The sequence below is a fragment of the Hyposmocoma kahamanoa genome, unplaced genomic scaffold, assembly GCF_003589595.1.
Source record: "Hyposmocoma kahamanoa isolate Upper Pololo Valley unplaced genomic scaffold, ASM358959v1 92, whole genome shotgun sequence".
NCBI classification, from domain to species: Eukaryota; Metazoa; Arthropoda; class Insecta; order Lepidoptera; family Cosmopterigidae; genus Hyposmocoma; species Hyposmocoma kahamanoa.
In genome coordinates this window covers 352,728-369,133 of record NW_020654748.1, presented here as the reverse complement: position 1 = coordinate 369,133, position 16,406 = coordinate 352,728, and the positions used below count along the sequence as shown (strand labels likewise).

General features: G+C 36.3%; 1 protein-coding gene across 4 annotated transcripts in view; it reads right to left on the bottom strand.

Annotated features, from left to right (window-relative positions):
- LOC113236492 (netrin receptor UNC5C-like) overlaps positions 1–16,406 on the bottom strand; it is a 134,320-nt gene that overhangs the window by 50,136 nt on the left and 67,778 nt on the right. For all 4 annotated transcript variants that reach the window (XM_026472589.1, XM_026472590.1, XM_026472591.1 and 1 more), the window contains exon 4: positions 2,107–2,306. In XM_026472589.1, coding sequence (XP_026328374.1) covers positions 2,107–2,306 — 200 coding nt within the window. The remainder of the gene's footprint in view (positions 1–2,106; positions 2,307–16,406) is intronic.

Genomic DNA, 16,406 nt, shown 5'->3' with positions numbered 1-16,406 from the left:
TGTTTAAAAGGAAAATATACCCGATTTAAATCTGTAACAAAGTTTCGTAAATAACTGAATCTCATCTCAAACAAATTGTTATTCATATTTTAAACTGAACATTTAATACAAAAACCTTTGCCAATGTATGTAACATAACATACATACATACGTGCATAATCCAAAATAACTAAAGTCATAATAAAAAAGCAAACATAACAACTAAGGAAGTATCAAACATCATGAATTAATAAGAGCTCAAATTCGCATGTAATTGATGTTGACTGACACGATGCCATGTGGTGTACATCCTTATTGTGAGTCATATGCTTTAAGGGGTATTCGAATATGACTATGAAGCTCTGGAATCAATAGGGTTATGCCATATGGCTTCAAAAGCAAATTTTGAAGTATCTGCGAATATTAAATTTGGACATATTGATGATGTTAGAGCAATAAATGTGTTTGAATATTTTGAGATCGGGACAATGAACTTTACGATGATACACTAAATATTTCGAAATCAACTACGACTACGACGAGTCCAAAATTACTAATATAGTTGCAATGCTCAGTAACGTAATCAATATAATACCAGATCTAATTATACAATCTAAGAATACCTTGGTACCAATATAACCAACAAAGGTGTACTGGTTCGCCATATAACCCATTCGCACGCCAGTGTGCTATAAAAGTTAATGTCTGCAGATAAGCAATGCACCAAGAACGAGCAAAATGTGAATTCGATAACTATTGATTCTCGAAGAAACTGGGACAATGTTATTAGAGTTCCACAATACGGTGTGAATATTGAATTGTAACTAATGTTGAAGGTGTTTTGTTGATTTTATAATAAACCAATTTAAATAAAACATAAAAGACCTGTGGTTGCAATCGAAAGTGTAAGATTGTATAATTACTATAAACATGGAAAATGTGAATTCGATACCTAACTATTGATTCTTGAAGAAACTAGTACATCGTTCTTGGAAGAACTGAATTGTGATATGAATATTGAATAACTTCGAACATTGGAGCTATTGAAACTTTTGTCAAACTTTACATAGTTTTAGTGTTTTAACTAATTGTTAGAAAATTTTGAAGTGGTCACTGTAGGGAAGAAAAAGCACAAGAAAGGTATTTATTTATCTTTTTTTTTAAGCTAAATAAATATCTGTAACATTCGCTATGCCATTCTAGACAATTTTCAAGGAGTAAATCTGTATTTTCATCCTTGTCTTCTCAAACAAATGGCCCTATTTCAAACTTCCTACACGATTTGAAATTCTCATATCACGACACCATTGCGTGGCTCACAAGTTCCTTAACACGAAAGTGTGGAAGCGTGTCTCACTGCACTATCGTCGCATCTTCGCAATTGCTTGTATCTCTAACCGACTGCGACACTGCATCGAGACTGCAACTAATTAGTCGAGCCCGACAGACATTTATTAATTGCAACACAAGAATCTTCTTTTTGCCTCCGGTGTTCTCTTTCAAAGGACTTAATAAAAGTGTAAAAGTCCGGGTTAGTTTTCATACTACGTTCTATGGAAGGTAATTAATGTCTCTTTTTGTTTGAATGACTCTTAACATCAAGTTTGCTAGTTCATTTACGAGTCGATTTTTGTGAATTTTATTGGATGATACTCTGCGCTAATTGTGGGTTTGGTCTAGACGCATTTTATGTTTTTAGACTTTAGTTAGTCGCGCTGGGTGAATTGAGAACGTTTGTTTTTGTTTTTAATATTCGTGGTATGTTTTCATTAAAATTTTGTATTAATAATACCTTCGCATCATTTCGCTGAAGCCTTTATTGATGACCAAAGGTTTGGTTCTACCTTCGGTGAAATTTCCGTTACTTTTTACTTGACGTTGAAAATATATACTTCTTTTGTTCAAATATTAATGCACTCCTTTATATAAAGCGTACAGAATAATGTTCATAAACAATTGTATTACAATTTGGGGATAAATAATATTTTAAAGTCGAAGTGGTGTATTTTATACTTGATCAATTTATTATCGTTACTTTGGTACTTTTAAACCAGGGTTCTAGTTTTAGATATAGCATTTCATAACCTTTGTCTGGCACAAACAAATATAAGGTAAATTAATACTCACTTGTAAAGAAGCTCTAGAAATCAGTAAATTCCCCTCAGCAGAAACCAGCACATTATGATCCTGCTGCAATGGTGCTCCATGTTTTAACCAAGTTACTCTTGGAGCAGGAGCAGCCGCTGGTGGAGAGCAGCGGAGGGAGGCTGCTGAGCCTGCTTCCACAGACGTTGGTGATGGAGATATGGTAAATTGTTTCTTCAGATCTGATGGAGAAGAAATAGGAAAAATTAGAAATAATTAATATTCCCTACTCGACTTCGCTTTAGCTAAGATTTTTGTGGTTATTCAGTAAATTATTCTCACTAGTTACAAGTTTCTGATCACTGTACGGTTTTTTATTTTCCCAATATTTAGGAGCGGTTATACGTTCTCCGGTCACAGCTCTTTCGGAAGAGGGTAGTCAGATATATCTGTTCTTGTATAAACCTGTATTTAGTGACAATAATTTAAGAAACTTTAATTTTCATTATGTTACCGAGTCTTATAAATTTTATAAAAGGAAAAAAAAAAAATTTTGTACACAACATTATTTGTTTAGCAGTAAATATATTTTATGAAGACAGGGGAAGGTATACAATGTTGTTTTATCATTACACGCCATCTTTACTTTGATAAAACAGTGGACTAACAAATTTTAAATTGGCGTTGAGCATCTTTCTCACGATAACATAAATACCATCACGTTTTGACAAGCATTGTATATCTGTTTTGTTATGGTTTTATTATTGCACAATAGTTGTGCAATAGTAAGAACAAGGACCGTCATGTAATGTCAATATCAATTCATCTCACGTGACTGTTTGCCGACTGCCAAAAGCTTGTTGTAATCCAGTAACTTGAACAAATATTACAATGAGTTTTATTATTGCGTTATTTTTGTGTGGTTTAAAACATGAACGGGATTTTCTTTTACTTTTTTATAATATCAAGTGACGGGACGAACAAGTGGTGGCAGGCGCACGACTTGTTCGTTCGTTTGAAACCTGCACGTCGAAGAAGGTTTACAAATCTCGGAAAACTGTGAAGTCCCCAACAAACCCTCGCCTGAGATGAGACATGTGTCCAGTATTGCGACGTGTACATAGGTTGGCGATGATCCAAAATTGTTAGCCTTTTAAAACAAATGCCCTGGGACTCGGAGTTCGAAATCACAGAAGAATATGCCAAATACGCTACGTTCTACAAATTACACTAAACAACATCTGTCTTCACATGTCACTCTTAATAAAAATAAACGTAACGAGCTCGTCGATTATGTACTTTAGGACAGTTCCATCCCACGGACAATAATTGTTTTTCATTAAATAATTTAGCGTTGAGCTTTATTGATTAAGCTGCATTTGTTTTTGTAGCTGTTTTTTTTTAGAAAACGTGTTTTTGATAACTATGTGAAAAGTTTTATTCATTGGTTTACAGAATCATATCAATATCGACTTGTGCAATGTAGGTACCTACAGTATCGAAACTAAACAAAATACATACTTTACAGTAGACCAGTTTGAAGTTATATTTTGACGTAGAATAATAGTGTTATAACAGTGACACTCAATTATGCAAGCTAATTTTGTTTCTTTGGCCTTAGCATGATTTAAAAATTTTGTGTATTTTTCTAGATATTTCACATTCAATGGTTTACTTTCTTAGAACTTGCTACAAACTAATCGAACGTGATAGACGTGTTAGTATTCAGGGCTTGTAAAATTTGAACAAATATTGAATCTACCAGTATCGACACTTTTCATTGTCAGCGTTTATAAAATCATCAATAGCAGTTTAACACATTCGATTATATATAACTAAGTATTTTGAGATCTGAAAGAGAAGGGGATACCAAAACCAAACAATAGTTTTATAATTTCTAACGTAAATTTCTTAATTATGAAATAAATCAAGTAACAGTGAGTTCTTTGAGTCTTTTTATGTAAATTATTATTTTTTATTTTGTAACATAAAATTCAAAAAATAAATAACATGACAATTTTCAGTCCTGTTAATTTGTTTTTATAATATCAAGTGACTGGACGACCAAGTCGTGCGCCTGGTTGTAAGCGACACACCTATCCGTAACAGTTGCAGTGCCACTCAGAGCTTTAAATCGCAAAGATCTTAGGGACACTGCCACTGTGCCTGTCACTCTGAGACATAATTTGACAAGTCCCAACCGGCACGCGGTAATGCTCACATAGTAATGTGAGCATTCGGCAGAAATAGGTGACTACTGCTACAAGGTAAATCGTGTCACCCTCCATTTTCAATATTAAATGCCTTAAAAATATTTGATTGGTCAAAACCTGAAAATTTAAATTTGGAAAACTTTTTCTTTGATGATAACAGTAGCATGCGTGTCGGCTGTTGTGTGGGGGATGTTTGTGTGAATAACATCAGCTATGCAGACGACATGGTGCTGCTGGGCCCGACTGCGAAGTCTATTAGGGAGATGTTGGCAGTCTGTGAGGTATATGCCGCATCACACGGACTAATTTATAATGTTAAAAAAAGCGAGTTCATGGTCTTCAAGGCCGCCGGTAGGTGTCCAGAGTCATTCCAGCTATTTCGCTAAATGGCATGAGTGTAAAACAGGTGTCTCATTTTAAACACCTTGGACATATACTTGCCGACGACCTTAAAGATGATGACGACGTCGAGAGGGAACGCAGGGCTTTGGCGGTCCGCGGAAATATGCTGGCCCGCAGGTTTGCCCGCTGTACGGACCAAGTAAAAATTACGCTTTTTAAAGCGTATTGTCAGGGTCTGTACACGGGCGGCTTGTGGTTTAGCTGTTCGCAAAGGTCGCTGAATTCCCTTCGAGTCCAGTACAAGTACAACAACGTGTTCAGGATGATGTTGGGACTACCCCGGTACTGCAGTGCCTCTGCAATGTTTGCTCTATCCCATACAAGCTGCTTTAATGCGGTCTTGCGGAGAAAGGTAGCATCTTTGGTTAGTAGGCTCCGGGGTAGTGGCAACAGCATTCTGAGAGTTGTTGCAAACGACCACAGAGCGCCTGTACTGAGGCATCTCGTACGGACAATGATTCCGCACGAGATGCCTCGTAAGTACATGACATTTTAGTTTCTAAGTAATTTATAATTATAATTTCATACTAACAATAGTCTATAAGTTTGTTTCTTTTTTTTTTTTTTTTACTAACACCAATGGATCTTGTTATCTGAGAAAATAAATAATTTGAATTTGAATTTGAATAACCACATGGTAACAATATTTTTGAACTTTAACACTTAAATATAAAAATGCAAGGTGGTTCGAATTTATGTCCTGGAGTGTATAATAAGCTTTAGAAAACAAAATCGGTTGTGAAATAAAAAATCTAGTTGAATAAAAGGAAATCCTACATAGTTTTAAAGCTACAGTAAGACCCAGACAAATGCGTTTCATTTCGAAACAAAACGTGCCTAAGGGAACAGAATGCATTTGAACATTTGAACAAAACTATTTTGTTACGAAAACGGCGTTTTGTTAAAACGTTTTACGACATAAAATGTACGAGACTGTTATTGAAATACGACGTAGTTTTGATTTGCTGGGGATGTTATTATATATATATACTTCATAATCAACATTTTCAACCCACTATATATACATAGAGAGATATGCAAAGACACTTGTAAAATAATTCAATATTAATAACCAAGGCGTCCGTATACCCCGATATTTGTTTTTATACATGGAGTCTTCTAGACCTCCTTGTGAAAGAGTTCGTCCAGAGAAGTACTGCCACCTTACCTATTTCTGCCGCCAAGCAGTAATGTCATTATTACTGTGTTCCGGTTTTGAAGGGTAAGGGTGCTGGTGAAATTACAGGCACATGGGACTTGTCAACTTACACTCAGGGTGACGGGCGCACTGGCAGTGTCAGATGTTTGCGATTTAAAGCTCTGAGTGGCACTGCAACTGTTGTGGACAGGCGTGTAGTTTACCATCAGGCGCACTACTTGTTAGTCCCGTCACTTGAGATTAAAAACATCTAAAACAAAGATCCGACAAACAAGCGCATTGAAAAATTCGTAAGGTCCGCTGGGTCGTCTGGCATGGTTTGGTAGAAGACGTTGGTTCAAAAGCTGGATCGAAGAAATTTGTTCTACGTATCGATGTTTGTATTAATAAAAATGTACATGACGTAGAAATTAATGTCCATGTACATGCCATGTCAATTTCAACCGTAAGCGTCTCATTTGGGAAGCAATCCTTCTCCCAATAGGCTACCACCACTCAGTTTTTTTTTAAATATATCGCGTATCTTGACTTACTATAGAGATGTTGTGGTGATACTTGTATACTTAGAATAATAACGCATAGAAACCTAGTCTGCACACGCTAAGTGAGGCAAATTGAAGCGCTCCCAATGGGCCTACACGAGCGGGCGGGCCTTCAGTGCTCAAGGTCAACTTGCACCGCGAACAGCTCCAGAATTTTAGCTAAAAAATGACGAAATGTGCGGTAAATGAGTGTAAAAATACGTCAGACAAACATAAAATAGATACTAACATCACATTCCACAAGGAAGTAACGCGTTTCAACTTGTATTTTTATATAAATATTCACTAAAACCGAAAATTAACCTACTACTAAAACTAGCCTACATGAATTTGATTTTTGCCTCACTTGTGACAGTTCGTTTGATGTGAAACTATCATTCTATGCGTTATTATTCTAAGTTTGTACATCAAAACATAATTTGTCGAATTCTTCAACATTATACGTCAGAATGTTTGCAAAGTACCTACAAAAAGAAAAGTAACACATTTGTGAAACTTTAAAGGAATTATTTTTATCGATAACTCTACGACCCTTCATCTTTTGTTTTCTTTTCAGACAACAATAAACATCGATTGATCGATCATAAATCGCTCACTTGGACGAAAAAATCTAAGGAAGTTGAGCCGTTTAGATATTTCAGTTTATTTTAAATGATAAATCCTGCAGCAAGATGGATTCCGACAAAAATGCGGTTCATGGAAAAGGCAAAAGAAACCTGGCAGTGGGTGAAGTCGGTGATGAAATGATGAATGTGAAGCTGCAGCAGGGGGCTGTTTCTCAAAGAATTTGCCTTATAGAGAATGTTAAATTCGATAATACGAGTGCAATTTGTTGTCATCCTCCGTGGTCTACATGCTGCTTTTATGGTGTCGCCATTTCTGAGGTCCCAGATTCAAACCCCGTTCAATGTAGAAAATTTAGTTTCCAACATTGGCTCGGGACTAGGTGTTTGTAGCACCACCGTTGTTTCCAATTTCAACTTTGGGATCAGTGCAACGCACGTGACGTTGTCTAATACAAAATTTGCTTGCTTACGAAAAAAAGGTATGTTGAAATTAAATATCGTAATAATATTTTAGCGTAGGAAAAAGGTTATAAAACCATATACCCAATTTGCCACCGTAGCGCTTCCGAAACTCTGTATTTCCGGTGACAGTAAAGATACAGGATTACCTCCTACGTTGACAGCATTTTTATTTTAGGAGCGAAACATTAATACTTGTTTTTGGAGCACACCGTTGTGTTATGGGACATTATGGTGATAAATCCAGGTGAGTAAATCCTGGACATAACTCCTCGTAGGAAGACGCGTCGTGCCTGGCTCCATTCCAACGAGACAAACATGTATGTTTATATGAAACTGCTAAAACAATAGTTAAGTGGATTGCATTAAGTTGCAATGTTTGTGGATGTCTCATGTGGTATATGAAGTTAGTTAATTTAATCATTGTTTTTAACACAAATAAAATAAAAGTTAAACACTTGTGATATCCTCAAACCACATGAGCTTTAAAGTTTGTGTAGAGAGGACCTGTTTGTAAGCGTAACTTACTATAGATACCTCCAATAAATACTGTGTGTGTAATTTTTGGACCTGTTCTGTTATTATTTTGTTTTTGTTTCTTTTTTCACAAAAATCGTTTTTTTTTTTGGAATTTTGTTTTTTGTTATTTTTTTTCACAAAATTCGGGGAGCATGATATTAGTAAATAAATATGGCGTTTGCAAAGACAACAGAAAATGACCAAAAAATAAAGTTGACGTAGTGTTCATTGGAGGTACTCGTATTGCTATTTTGACAGAAAAAAAGTAATTTACATAGTTCGGGTCAGAATTTCACAGTTTAAGGTACAACATATCTATGGATTGACTATATCAGGGTGGATATTTGAGATTCGTCGCCAAGGGTTGATACCTTAAGCCTCACAGCTACAGGAAAACGGTCCTAGAACACTGCCCATGAATTTCTAAGATATTTCAATTGGTACTTTCACAATTTCTTTTACGCCATTCGATCCTGTTTCGGGGTTAGAAATGATATAAATCTTTACCATACATTTTGTAAAGACACGAAATAAATTAATAACTAATTGTTTTCCAAATCGTACTGTTAATAATTATAACTTTTGTGTAAAAAGAACCGACCATAAAGTCTGTCCAATTACATCTGTTTGCCAAGTATTATTCAAATTGGTTAACGGAAAGTGGAATCCAATAAACCGGATACATTATCTAATTAGCCACCGAGTGTTTTCTTCAAATTTGAATGGGGGAAATGTGTTGTCACCAGCCAACTAATACACTTGGCTGGTCTTTACATAACTTTTTCAGTTTCCCGCTAAAGACTTTTTATATCAACCCACGTTATAATTGTGGGTGCAAAATGTACTTTCTCGCTGAGTATAATATGTTTTACTAGGCAGCCATTGACTTACAATTATATGGACGTCGGGTCCGCGCTAAAAAGTGTCCGCACTTGTAAGGCGCTAAAATCGTATACAGAGCGCCAAACTCCGCTTTAGTCTTCTTTTGTTCGACGGACAGCGCGATACTGCGATGACATTACAATTTAAATTTCGAATAGGTTGACTTGGGACATTTTTTTTCGTGGTTTTTGTTTTAGACCCGTCGTCCATTTATTTGTAAGTCAATGTAGGCAGCGTTTGAAATATCTGCGGCGACATACTTTCATTTCAAACTTTTTGCATTGCAGCAGTTGGACTATATTCGCAGACGACACTTCAACCGGCGCGAAAACTAACAAATCACCGAGCTTTTTCCTCGAAACTAATGTCGGTGAAATGAACGCTCCAGCCGAGTGGTTTAAAGCGAGTGAGCGATAAATCTGCTGCTTCCACGCTCCATTACTTGCACACGTCCTGAACGCTTGGCCCAAACATGCAGACGTCCTTTGTCTAGAGTTGGCCATTACATCTGCTTGAAAATGGCTTGCTTGCTAAAGCTGCAAAGATGTTTTTTTCTTTCAATAGCTTCCAAAAGACGGCTAGTACCTAATGCTTTCAGAAACTAACACAACAAAGGTTCTTGGCGACAACAAGCAGATGCTCATTGTCTATTTTTTGGCCGTTAACGCTATTGGCATTTACTAGTTTTGCTTGTTAAAGTTGTGAGAATTGTGGTAGTCAAGTGCCACGGTTGTTTCTCATTTCAGACGGAATACCTGTGTAGGTATACCACCTTATGCCTATTAATTTCTAATATACGTCCAAATGTACGCAACGACAAATAAAAAAAAGATGAATTCGTCTTTAAAAGTTTTGTAAATATCCTTTTAAACTCGCTTATACAGCAAGCAAAACCATCTGTCGATTGTGTTATCGCCGACATTAGGCAAATTTTTTCGATTCTGAAAGTGGCATACACATGTTGCTTTGGGGTTCATTATTAAGCAAAAAACTTCTTATTGTTTTTATAATTGAATATCATGATAGCAAAATATAGTGATGTTTAATAAACTTAATATTTAAGCGACACCTCTAGTCATCCGCTGGATATAGAGGTACCTGGCTGAATGAGGAAATTTTCATAAATTTCTCACAGATGGCGCTATGGTTACAAACCAAAAACAGAGATGTATAAAAATTCGTAACGTCTGCTGGTTCGTTCTGTAGCCCAGTTGCGTTGGGATCGAGGTATTTTTTTCACGTGTTCGATCTTTGCATTAATAATTAATTTCTTATATTATACGTCTCATTGATACGCAGGGGTATATTCTAAAGAAAAGGTTTAGATAATAATCTGCCATGCTGGTCCAATGCAGGTTGGAAACTTCACAACTTTTCCAATGGTTGTGAACCTTTTTCAACTTGCGATGTTTTTCTTTATAGTTAGTGAAACATGTTGCTAGTAAATATTAACTAATATATTGGAAATGAAACTATTTACTATACGACTGATTTTTTTTTAATAAATAAATAAATAACACACACACTCAACATAGCCCCGCACTAGGGAAACCCTGTGTCGCGGGTGCCATGGAGACACATATAGACAACCACAAATTACACCCAAACTCACGAGAGAAATAATTGTAGGCCATACAAATATTTCTCCCGGCCCGGGAATCGAACCTGGGACCTCTGCGTGGCAGTCCGGCATGGTAACCGTTCGGCCACAGAGGCAGTTTAGTCAGTCAGTTATGACCAAGAGACTCGTGAAGGACCCGAAAGGTGGTTTATTTAAAAAAACAAATATACGCGATTTAAATAGTTTCATTTTCAATACAGACTGTCCTCCGCACCACAACTAATGTAATTGACATTTTAAGTACATGGCACCACAGGCATTGGAACCCTCGACATTTCTATTATGAAACAATCGCTCTCCCGCTGGACTGCCACCGCTATACGAGAAGTAAATTAGAACTAACACAACACAGACAGAGCTAATAAGAATTTTGCAATCTCTCACGATGACCGTAAACGATAAGACTTAGAGTGTAAGTAGACAGTGCATTTTATACGCGCCGACGGCGCACAGACGACGCGCGTTAACGCGATGCAGACGCAGCAAATAAACCTGCGCACACGTTTACAAATTCAGTGGCACTGTAAATGAGCGTCATCTGCGCGTATACGCTCCGCAGATGCGCTGTAGTTGCGTATTTTGATAAGAGACAGTTTTAGTTTTATTTGTTAATTTCATTTAAAGACTCGTGGTTATTCACTAAATTTTATTTTCCCGATTTCGATTCCGAAATATCGGGAAAATATAAAGAAGTCATACCGTGGTAAGTACAAATTTTTGTACACTGCGTCTGTTAAACATATAATAAAATAGATTTAAGAGAAATCACTTAGTAAATGTACTAAATTATTACTATTCGGTTTTGGTAGTTTATTATGCATGCATTGCACTAGACACGAAGTATGAAAATGATAAAAATTCACAGCAAAACTTGTGTTTAACATGACATTGTAAGTGTAAACTCCAGTGGAGTATATAAGCTTCTTGCTTGCAACGCGAAGTTCGATACAGACAAGCTCCGAACGCGCTTCTCGCGCGCATCTTTATCGCGTTCTACGCGCGTTTGTATCGACACAAACACAACAATCTGTTTTTTTTTTGCGTTCGTCGGCACGTATAGAATACGTCGTGTGCATAGACTCTTAGATACTGCAGCAGTTACACCCATAAATTACCAACTACTACTACGTTTCATTTCCTGTACGAAATTCGTACGTACGCAATGTGGAGATGTTGGAAAAGATAGAACTCGTGGAAATTAATTACATTTCGAGATGTTAAAACGTTCCGCTGATTATAGAAGGATTTTACTGGTACTCATGCGTCGTGAAGTTTTGTGGTAGACCTTGGATTTATATAGGTTGAGTGAACTCATTGTATTCTATGAATATAGATTTATTTAAAGAGAAGGCGACAGCATGCACTTTGACACTTATAATGCAAATTCATTTATTATTAGAACTGTTTTTACTTGCACAGTCATTGCGAGTAGAATGTATTTGCAAATGTCCAGCAGAGCGGATTTTATCGGAGCTGTCCAATTAGCAGTAGGTAGCACGTCACGGCGCAACAAGCCCAAGTGTGACATAAAGCGCGAGATACTGATAAAGATCTCGTGTTTTATGTTGCTCTCGCGCAAGTCGCATCTTGTCGTGCTAGCCCTACAGCTCTCTGTCTCTCGATGAAGATGTAACTAAGACATAATCCATTTCAATAATTAAAGAACAAATAATAAACAAAATAAAAATGATACAATTATTATGTCATTAAGTTACTAATGATGCAATGAAACGGATTTTGAGCAATTACTCCAAAAACATCATGCCAAGCTCAAAACAAAAGAAAACTACACGCATACAAGGTGTATATGCACTCGCATTAACGCGACTGTACAATAGCCGATTCGGTTTATCGACTCTATGGTGTAAATCTCTTTGGATAAATATTCCGTTTTACGCATAAACTAGGGTAAAAATGGGATAGATGCCCCACTTTTTGAAAGGGCCTTCTAATTAAAAAATTATCAGTTTACCATGAACAATTCCTATGGATATAACTAGTTTAATCTTTTACATTACATTAATACTTAATTTTATTCATCTAATAATTTTATTCATCTAAGAAGTTGACTTTTTGAAAACGTATTTTTTTGAGGATAGACTTAGAATAATAACGCATAGAATGATAGTTTCATATCAAGCGAACTGTCACAAGTGAGGCAAAAATCAAATTCATGTAAGCTAGTTTAACAAGTAGGTTAATTTTCGGTTTTAGTGAAAATTTATATAAAAATACAAGTTGAAACGCGTTACTTCCTTGTGGAATGTGATGTTAGTATCTATTTTATGTTTGTCTGACGTATTTGTACACTCAATTATCGCACATTTCGTCATTTTTAGCTAAAATTCTTGAGCTGTTCGCGGTGCAAGTTGACCTTGAGCATTGAAGGCCCGCCCGCTCGTGTAGGCCCTTTGGGAGCTCTTCAATTTGCCTCACTTAGCGTGTGCGGGCAAGGTTTCTATGCGTTATTATTCTAAGAGGATAGATATAGAAAATACCAAGAAGGATGGATGCCCTTTAGAATAAAATAGTAAAATTTATAATAAAATGTTTTATTTGTAATCTTTAACATATTGCATATACATATTACATCTTTATTAATAAATATATACGTATTTAAAGTTACTACCTACTTCACTTCGTATTTTTGTAGATATCAAAACATTTTGTACAAAAATGTTCGCTGTTTAAACTATTTTAAAACTGTGAATAATTTGTCTTTTTAGTACTTTTACTTACTTTTAAACTATTATCATTTACTTATCTTTCACTAAAATAATGTATTTTTTTTAATTTTCTTTTCCTAACTTTCTTGTATTGTTCTTTGCCACTAAGGCTAGGATAATACAACACTAGGTGCCCACCTATACCGCGAAAAATCGAGGCGTCTATCCTATTCGATATGGATAGATGTCCTTTTATTATATAACTAAGCTATATACAAAAGAGCGATCATTGACACCTAGGTGCGCAGTTAATGAACCAGTGTATAGTTATAATAAAAATAAAACGGAATTTATTATAACTTACAAAATTATGTGACAGTAAATACTTGGGTCTGAAATATTGAACCGTTTATCGTATTCGTCGCGGAGATAAACTCATGCATAAGCCAAACGCGTCTATTCCACACGAAGCCCTGCAGGAACTTTGATGAGTGGTGTCTATACTCGTTATTTAAACTAATTATTCTTTGTTGCGATTTGGGGAAGTTAGGTTTTTTGAAAACGAGGCACCTATCCTCCTGCGGCATCTATCCCGGTTTTACCCTACTTGGTTTAATAAATTTTTATATTAACAATATTGTCTACATGCACGGTAATTTTTACTTAAAATTATAACTGCAACAAATATTATTTGTTTTTGGTATATTGTACCACAACTTTGCTATTTCTTTTTGTAACCTGGATACAAGATTACTTAAAAATTGTATGCGTGCAACCTAACAATTGGAAACATCACAGTTCCCAACCGTGAATGTAATTTGTAAGTTACGAACATTAGTGATTGTTTAAAAGATATACATTTCAAGGAAGACAATCGTAATGAAAATTGCCTGTGGAAAACCGTTCACAGCCCTTGAAAAACGAGTCCCAACTCAAACTGTGTCAGGTTGGCGGATAGTGGCTTAAATACTGTCTTTAGAAGAGACGCCTACCGGTGGGATGTACAATGGATTGATGATGATGTCTAAGTAGTAAATCAAAAAGATTGAACATTCGTCTTAATAATCTACTTACTTAAACAGAGAAGAAATATTTTTTATCAAGCAAGAAAATAACTCCATACGAAGACACTTGAATCTCCAAATGCGCAACGGCATTTGTTTACGTAGTTGTATGATAGACATAATCGCATTTATTCTGGATGTCAGCTCACCGCCCTACCAGGTGGAAGCAGCAGCCGGCGATCGATAATAAGGAACGACGATTCTATGAGCCTTCAAGTATCCCAGCAGGCGTTACCGGAGTGCCACTCAAAGTCCCTATGATTCGATACAAAGCAATTTCCTTTTACAACTTAATTGGTAATGTAGTGAACACTCCGATAGCGCGTTCTATTTTGATACCAACGCCATCTAGCGGCAAGGCGAGGTTATTAATGTTTCTTGTACGTGGTGTTAGACGTGTATAAAAACAAATGTTTTGTTCGTTTTCTTTATAGTAACTGTGTTCCTGTAGAAACTGATGAGTTTCATAATGATGTTTAAAGATCAGATAAAATTGTAGTGAAGGGGGAACACAATTCATTGTGAAGCAATCATTCTCCCACCGATCTACCACCGCACTCAATGAGCATACAGAAAGCTACCGCTCACACAGATTTTTAGACTTTAGCACTTATCATTCACAGAATCCCACTAGTAATGATGTCACATCATCACTAGTGGAATCCTGGTAATGATCCCCATGGATAAACCACCAGAAAGAGCTACAACATTTAAAACATTTAACTCTTTGAATGTCATGTTTCACCATATAAATTCTTCAATATTATCCAGAGAAAAGCTTTCTAAAAGCAGTATCACGCTACTCTAAACAACCTCTCGCGGCATAACGATACCCAAAACAACTTCTCCAAGTCATAAACGGTCTAAATATACGCAGCTCTAATTGTGCGAGCTTGTACAGAACGCTTTAAATTTCATTGTGACAGTTTTAACTGTTTCCTAAGAGCTTTAAATTTACGTCTAGTGTAGTCTATGTTAGTTAAAGATGATAATGTGCCGGTTCTCGGTTCTCAAGACTGGTCTTGATAAATAGAAATGTTTCATTAGTTATTTTAACTTCTGCGTTTATTACGACGATAAAGTTAAAATTAGACTTGACGGTGCGTGGTGAAACCTGAACGTTGAAGGATGTAGTAGTTTAGTAGCAGTAGAACTCCTTGTGAAAGAGTTCGTCCAGAGAAGTACTGCTATCTTATGTATTTCTACCGCCAAGCAGTAATGTGACCGTTATGAAGAGGAAGTTTTAGTCCATAGATCAGTGACTACACTTTCCAGTGATAGCAGGCATACAAACTGGTCCTGGTTCTACTTTTGTGCACTCTAATTACTTGAAAAAACAGATAATTATTGCGCAATATCCATTATCTTAACTCATAAGAAAATTAAGGAATAAAGCCACATACACATATTACATACATGCATGCAACACACATGATCATTCAATAATATTTTCAGCCACTTAAAAACTAAATCTCATCACTAAACCTTATTACTATTGGATTTATAAAAGCACTTTGCTATTTATACGATTTGTATTAATGAAATTTAGTAACTTTAGAGCTTCTTGCGAATGAGTTAATCCAGGGAAATACTGCTTTAACTATTTCTGTTGCCAAGTGACGCTGACGGCCGCAGTGCCAGAGCTCCTCAGTTCTTTGCTTAAAGCTCCAAATAGTATTGCAACTGTTATGGGTAGGCTTGTCGCTTACCACCAGGCGCGCACGACTTGCCCATCCCGTTACTTGATATCATTTAAAAAAAAATATTTTTCTTTATGAATACGCAAATATTTAAGAGGCACTGCCACTGCACCCGGAAACCTAAAGTTGACAAGTCTACGTTTAACTGCCTCCGTGGCCGAACGGTGACCATTCTGGTCTGCCACGTGGAGGTCCCGGGAGAAATATTTGTATGGCCTACATTTTTTTTATTTCTCTAATTTGTGGTTGTCCATGGCACCCGCGATACAAGGTTTCCTTAGTCCGGGGCTACGAGTATGTGCATTATTTAAGTTTCACGTATGTATCACCTGTGTTTCGCCAACACCCTTCAAAACCAGAGCAGTATTTGGATAAACTCTCGCAAGATTTCTACTGCTACTAAATTTCATTCATACAAAACATATTAAGTCGTATAAACACATTCAAAGTGCTTTTATAAATCCGATTCTAATAAGATTTAGTGCCAACTCATTCAGCCGAGACATTTTGTATTTATACCTATTGTGATCCCTTTAATGGATCTCTAAA